General features: G+C 33.6%; 1 protein-coding gene across 1 annotated transcript; it reads right to left on the bottom strand.

Moving 5' to 3' along the window:
- Nucleotides 1-1,905: 1,905 nt before the first annotated feature.
- On the bottom strand, nt 1,906-6,143 carry LOC128552763 (uncharacterized). Its single transcript, XM_053533825.1, has 2 exons — nt 5,830-6,143; nt 1,906-3,354 (listed from the first exon to the last, which is right to left on the bottom strand). Exons 1-2 carry the CDS (start codon nt 5,848-5,850, stop codon nt 1,906-1,908), a joined length of 1,470 nt encoding a protein of 489 aa, XP_053389800.1. The 5' UTR covers nt 5,851-6,143.
- Between the last annotated feature and the right edge of the window lie 2,061 nt (nt 6,144-8,204).

Here is an 8,204-nt window from a genome sequence, read left to right as displayed (position 1 = left end):
TTTGCACTCTACTTTAGATGTTTTGAACGAGTTTGCAATGTATTCTGTTCTAAAGGTGAATTATGAGAAAACACGCGTAGTGTGGATCGGTGCTTTGAAATACAATTTAAGGTCAATAAGGACAAGATGGAAATTAAACTGGGGTACAAGATCATTTAAACTGCTTGGGCTGAAATTTTATATTGACCAAAAAACATGTGCGATATAAACTACAATGAAAAGGTTGATAAAATATGGAACGTAATTTCATACTGGAACAAAAGAAACCTTACACCGATTGGCCCCCGATAACTGTCGTAAAATCTCTTCTTTTACCTTTACTGACATATCTTTTTGTGTCTTTACCAAATCTCGAAACACAGACCTTACAGGAAATAAATAAACTGCGTTTGGCAAGGGCCGACAAAAATTATTAAACTTTCAGTTGCAGTAAAGGAATCACGAGTGTAAAAAACATAGCGGACCATATACAAGTACGATATACCCAATACCAGTGCAGAATGCAGAGCAACAAGAGAAGTGGAGCTTTTAAAGACTGCCTTTCGTGGGGTATTGCATCTGTTCTGGCACATCAGTAATCATAATCATGCATCGGTTTCATTTCCATCTCTGCCTATAATCTTCAACAAAATGCAGCGTTCATTCGAAAGGTAGGCACTTTGTTAGCGTCAAGTCACTTGTAGATTTCCTCACAAGATCTTCTCACAATGTGATGTCTTTTCTAACAAGGCAGTACACACGAGTTAATAAACTTAAACATTTATCCCAGAAGGATTACTTACACACGGGTGGTAAACGCGCAATCCAATTCCCGCTGGAAATACGCTTAAAATGGGTTGCGCAACGTCCGGCGCTGTGTTGCGCGTAAAAAAAGACGAAATTGAGGTATGTGAAGTTATGATTTTGCTTAGTATGAGACAAGAATAAATTTTCTCGAAAAAAGCAGAATGCTATTCGACACAAATATGATAAGACATCATATGTATAAAATATCTGTTTTGTAATTTATGATTCGGCTCTATTATAACAAAAACTCAGGCGACACGAAGCGTGAAAAAAGTATGAAATCAACAAAAATGGAAGTTTCTGACCTCATATGCCTTATCTGAGGAAATCTGATGCTTTTTGTGATAACTCATCTGTTATAAAGTAACGAATATCAAAATTATTTGCTTCAAATCCGGTTTACGGGGACATAATTGACAAAAAATCATCGGGAATGGGGTTGCGCACTGGGAATGGAGTTGCTCGTATACATCATAATGTATATAATGTATACGCGCAACTCCATTCCCGCGACGCAACCCCATTCCCGATTATTTTTGCCAATCTTTCCCCCAAAACCAACATTTCAATCAAGTATATGTAAGATTCATGACTGTTTTACACGTGTTTGATTATTAGGAGCTTCACATTTCCAGAAAGGAGGCACAAGAGTTAGAAAATTTGCATTTTTCATGAGTCCATGCTTTTTTGACAGTTCGAGCCAGCAGATTTTTCGTGATAACAGAGCTGATTCTTAAATAAATAAATTAATATTTCACACATATGATCTTTATTCATTTCTGTGTCGAATAGCATTTTGCTTTTTTCGAAAACACTCGTAAATGTGTCATTATTTACAAAAACAAAAACCCACCTACCTCGATTTTGTATATATTGATGCGCAACACATAGCACCGGAAGTCGCGCAACCCATTTTAAGCGTATTCCCAGTGAGAATTGGATTGCGCGTTTACTACCCGTGTTACACAGTGTTTATTATGAAAACTACAATACACGTAAAAGTTATTCAAATTCTTCAAAAGCTTCAGCATTTTCCTTGAAAGGAATATTAACTTTACAGCACAACAACAACTGAAGGATGATACAGCATATTCTTCAATGTATACGTATTGAATCCATTTATATCAAATCAAATACTTCAATGTCATCTCTGTTCCCGCCTATTATCATTTTGAACATTTGCTGGTTGCAACAAATAGCTCTTTGCCAGGCTGATTTATCATCAAATTTCACAACTTCACCTATCAGTTTGCCATTCAGTTCATATATGATCACATTGCGAGAGTTGTGTCTAAACATGAGAAGACTTCCTCCTTCTGTAAGATAACTATCGTAAGCGATACTTAACTTCGTACCATTGTAATCGTTACAAACTTTTCCATTTTTATCGAGCACAATCAGTCCCTTGTGAGAGTCAACAACATAAATCTTGGAACCATCGTTATAGACAACTACACTGCATATGTTCGAAAACAGCATCTGCCCTGATAGGTTCCTACTGAACTGTTGCAGCTTTCTCCCCAGCACACTGTATATATAAATAGACGTGCCTCTGTCTGAAATATACAGATTGTTATCAGCATATGCTAGTCCATAACATTTAAAGTCCGTTGTTAGTTCGTTTTTGAATGTCATTCTGTCTGTTAGCGAAATGAAGTGAACTTCTTGCTTGTATGGCAAACATACAGCAGCCTGATGTAAACTTATGGAGCAGGCTTGCCATGGTCTCCTAGGCAGGTCACAAAAGTCTATAACAGAATATGTTAAGCTGTCCAAACGTTTCAGCTTGTTGTTTGCGTGGTCAGACAGAAGTATTGTACCATCCTCCAAAGTACAGGCGCTTTTAATATTACATGCATATTCATCTGACGGAATTTTAACACTGTATTTCTTGATGTCTATGATTTGAAGTTTAGCTTCCGGCGGAACGTTACCAGCTTCTGAAATATTTGATTTTTTATTTATCTGACGTGAACTTTTCCGTTTAACAGAAACTGTTTCTGTATGTTCAGCCTTCTTAGTGTCAGTCTGCGTAATATTTCCAAGGGCATATAATTCTTGTAATAAAGCAGGAAGTCTAGAATCTGCTCTAAATTCAATATCAGGTTCCTGAGGTTTTGGTTTGCTTTCTTCCATGGATTTGACCACTTTGCTAACTATTTCATTACCTTTTTTGGTATCAACAAAAGTTTGCGATGCATTTTTATTAGTTACTGCAGATACAAGCCTATCTCTTGCGGACTGTATGCTGGCTTTGTTTCCCTCAATTGCCTTCATTTCTTTTTCTAACTTGATTATAAAGGATTTATATCTAACTTCGATTGAAGCTACTGTATTCTGTTCCAGCTCGTCAAGTCTATCATTGATTTCCGTTCTAAACGTTCTGATGTGTTCTAGTGTTGCAGTTTTTTTCTTCATAAGCTCATGTATTTCACGTTGAAATTTCTCATGTTGAACTTTGAGCGTTATCTCAGTTGATTTTAATTTCTCCAGTATATTGTCTTCTTTGTTGATACGCTTTTGTTGTTTTGCAGAAATTCTGGTATGTAAAAGATTTCCTGGCATAACCTGTATAAATAGAGGAAACAATGTGGTTTGTTTGTCAAAGAAATATTCAAACTCTCTTTTAATCAAATGTTGATCTGTTCACTCGAGAGCAACAACCTCTAAAAAGATTTCTGCCGTGCACTGGTAATCAGCAGATATAGAATCATGTGATTGTGACTGAACACAATCCAACGCAATTTACACGGTTGCTGACAGAACAAGATGATATATGAATCCCCAACGTTACCTTTAGTACATTGTTGGCAAGATGTTTTTCTTGTTTGTTTTATCTATAGGATGTTACAAAATGTACACTTAGTAATCAAGGAAAAATTTTCTTAAGAATAAATTTATAAAACAGTGGTAGTTCAAAGTAAATCATTCTCGCATACCAGAGCTCTACCATGGTTCCCCGGTCGTCTCGGGTACCATGTCAAACATCTGATGAATGAGAATGAAAGTAAATACGACGGCAGTATTTAATTCAGAATGCTGTACAAAGTGTTAACAGACAGTACAGGACATAGATTAATATAAAAACCAGGGATGACATAATCCAGAGAAAGCCCAAAACTGCCCTTTAGAACCAATTGACATTTTAAAAATATTTATGGAGCCTTCTTTATTTTTGTGTTGTGTTACAAAAGTGTTGTTTCTATCAAATGAACCCAAATGTAAAGAACAATTTGATTGTGTGTGTGTGTTTTTTTTTGTTTTTTTTTTTTGTTTTTTTTTTTTTGTTGTTTTTTTTTTTTTTGGCATGGCCCGTAGAATAAATCGTGTCTGTCAAATATGCAATTAGCAATACAAAAATTTGTAAACAAAAGACAACCATGGAAATTTGTCAATAATAATTGATATATAGATATATTAATTGTTGATGTTGTTGATCATACGGTATGTTGATAGTACATGCAGTCCATGTTTTCCTACATACCCATATGTTATATTCTTTTTGTACATGACCCATTGTTATACAACATACATGAGTGTTATATGTAAATCATGTTAAAATATATAACACAGAGCAACTCTAATGCTTAAATTCCATTTTGTTATTTCTTTTCTGACATATTTTGGCTTGAAACCTTCTTTGGAAAAAAAAATTAACAATGCATGGCGAAAAACACTTTAACCTTTGCTGAGACGTTACATAATTTAGTTTGCCATAAATTATTTAAATGATTATTTATAAAATAACACCGTTTGCTTATTATTTAAAGAACGCAATTTAAATGTCTTTTGAACAATGTTTATGTATTAAATAAACTTGTGTAATGTTTGCATTTAGGCGATTTTTTTACAAAGTAACAAATATTTAAGATGTTAATCAAAAGCACCTGTCAATAAATTTTGTTTCATTGCATTGTACTATGTGCTGGTATATTTCATTCACATATTATTTGTCTTGTAATAGCGTGTAAACATTATCTTTTTGTTTCATCAATCGGTATATTGTGTTGTCGGAGCCACTTTTCTGACTCTACCGCTAGATGTTGACATGATATGATAAATAGGGACAAAGAATTTTGTTTGTACAGATATTGATAAACTGAACATATGAAATAAAATCCAAATTATGTTCTGTTTAAAATTTACTTCACAGCGGATTCAACTTAACCTTTAGCCTGTTGGCGGCAATCGGTTTTGTTTTGAGACCAGTGCAGACCAAGATCAGCCTGCACGTTCTTTCAATGAACATCCCTTTGAACGATGGACCAGTCCATTTTAAAAATTTAGCACGGTAAAGGTTAAGAAAAACGAGGTACCATTTCGCCGTATCAAACAGTGTCTGAATATTTCTATGTTCTTAGTTCGTACTCCTCCTTTAAGTTTAGTGCGACCGCATTACATATTCAATGCTTCCTTGGGCTAGTGTTACGGTTTCTGGTCCTTCAGAATCGTAAAGTCTGTTTAGTGTTCATTTATGACATGACAGAGTTTTCTTTTCAGCCGTCTATAAGGATAATGCACTTTTAGTTTCCTCTTACGAAGCGAATCTGTTATTTCATTGCGTGATTGCATTTTATGCTTCTATGGAATTTCCCCAGAAATGTACCTATCTATTTAAAAAAACAATTTATTAGTATGATGCTGTTGTCGTAAAAAGTAATTGGACTCAGTCTTGTGACCAAGGGATCCATTCTTCAAATTTGTTCTTTCGTGAAAATAATCCACTTAAACCATCTCAGGATGTTGCACTTTTTATTGCGTTGCGAACATACACAATAACAAAGGTTCTATTATTACATTGGTTAATTGTATCCCGTGAAATTTCTAAACATTTACTAATAAAAAAACTTTCTATATATACAGGACTGTGAAAACAATGCCTTTACTACATAATTAATAGACGGAAACGTTTAAATATGTATTGATATTAAAAAAGATATTTAAAAAAAAAAGCAATATTTCAAGCTGAAATGTACAGTTGTGACATAAACCTGCCACGAAGATCAAACACGAAACATTAAAATAAATACAATTAGGATTTACCTGTGGTCTACTGCCATGCATATATCACATCCAACATCAACATGGTTTTGACAATACATATCGATATGGTGGAGAGTATGTCTGTCACATCTTCCTGATGGCGCCGTAGGTGGAGGTTCGCTTGATTCAATACGTGGTGACAGCTGCAAATTATCTGATCCCGATGGAAATCGACCTTTTCCAAGAATAGTGTGATCACTTAGTGATGGGAAGTCTTCATGGATTTTCACACATGTTAAACAATAGTAATCCTGACATTCCACACAATAATTTTCTGCTTCAGTATTTCGGCCTTTCAGTTTACAAACAGGACATAAAAGATCAAACGTTTCGTCCGACTGTACGTCTATGTTTAAGCTTGCGGCAGCTCCCATTTTTGTTGTTGTTGTAAAGTGTTAACCCAACCTGTGACTGAATGCTTTAGATATTAACCACCAAGTTGACAAAGTCAAAAGACAAACATCAGTATTCAGCACAAGCGTAACTTCAAAAGGGTTTATTCAAAACTATATTCAACATTTCGCTTTTTGAAAACCCTATTAACTGTATATTAACCAAATCTATGACTTACATTAACGCTTCCGTCTGTAAGCTAACCTTAATACACTATACTCGTTTGTCAGCGTCAAGTTTTGTCGGACAAGTGTTCGTTTTTCAATATAAACAGATGACAAATAGCTGTGAAACGTTTTTATTATATCCTCATAGTATTACAAAATAGATTTCAGACTTTGGTCTATACCAGAGCACGGGCATTCATTTGACTAAATAACAATAGAAATATCATTTGTTTATATGATAATAACTCAAAAATAATGTTAAAGATTAAAAGACAAATAGATTAACAATAAACAAAAATAAATAGATAAACAAATTAACAAATAAAACCCTCTGGTATCTGCCGATAAACTTTGGTTTGAAAGCAAAAAGTATTGTTTAGCTGTGAAACTGGATTTGCCAGCTTTGTAATTATTCAATTAAATGTATTAAACAATACCGTTGTTTTGCAGAGTTTATAAGTGGGTTCTGCCCCTAATTTGTTTATGTTATTATTATTTATGAAATATTTTATAATACATTGGGATTAAAGATCAATACTGCGAAGACTAAAACGGTTATGACTTTGAAAAAGTACTAGACACACTCAGTGCGACTTTTCTTTATATAATAAACAATTAGAGATTGTATCGTCATTTCAATATTTTGGGGTATACTTCTTCAGAATTTGGAACTGGCATAGAACGCAAAAAAATGCATAGCAGAGCATGCGTCTAAGGCTATGCACAAATTGTTTACAATTGTTTATTGTTACGAATTTTCAATGAAGGAAAAATGTATATTTTTGATTTGTTACTGCTCAGAAATTTAGGGTATTAATGAGGTAAAAAACATTGAAATAATCCAAACCAAGTTTTGGCATACACTTTTATGTGTTAATAAATCAACCAATCTGATTAGTTTGTATGGAGAACTTGGAAGAGTTCCCATGACAATAGATAGAAAGATAAATATGGTACGCTACTAGTGCCGTTTACTGAATTTGAATGCTGCGTAATGATACGAATAATATAAGTTAAAATTCAAAGTGGGCGTTTCAGATAAAAATTATGTTAAAAACCTGGGATTGCCGGGTATGTTGATAAGTCTATATAGTAACAGTATTTCCTTTTCTACTATACATCAAACAGAGAATATTGGGCAATAATTATTAAACTCAGTATGCTAATATTAACAATTCGCAGCGATTACTCTCTTACAGTAGATTTAAACATTCCTTTAATCTTGAAGTATATTTAAATAAAATTGAAGATAAAAATTTCTAATTGCTTTTAGCAGATTGAGATTATCATCACCAAATTTGAAAACAGAAAGAGATAGATATCACAACGCTGATCGAAATGATAAAAATGTACATTTTGCCGTCTTAATATATTATAGAAAACGAATGCCACTTTCTTTTTGTATGCCCGTTCTTTAAAGATTTACGAAGAAAATATTTAAAACCATGTCATTGTAGATGGCCCACTCGCGATAAATTTGATAATCTGATGTCTTCGGAAAGTAGGAAAGAATTATTGAATCTGTCAAAATTCACTTATTTTGCGAATAAATTGAGCCATATATCAAACATATTAAAAGTTAAGCTTTATTTTGAAGCAGCATATTTTCCATTTAACTTAGCTTATTTCAGATTAATATCTTTAGAATGTTCTGTATGTAATGATATTGAAAAGCTTCTGTCAGTATTTGTATTATAATATTGGATATGTCTCGCTACTTGTCAACACTGTTTAGGCTAGAAGCATTTTATAATGCTAAATTGCTGAATAAATGTTGTAGTTATTGTTTATAACGGTTCAAGCAATACCAATGAA

Source organism: Mercenaria mercenaria, unplaced genomic scaffold, assembly GCF_021730395.1.
Source record: "Mercenaria mercenaria strain notata unplaced genomic scaffold, MADL_Memer_1 contig_3132, whole genome shotgun sequence".
Lineage (NCBI taxonomy): Eukaryota > Metazoa > Mollusca > Bivalvia > Venerida > Veneridae > Mercenaria > Mercenaria mercenaria.
This window is presented reverse-complemented; position numbering and strand designations above follow the sequence as displayed.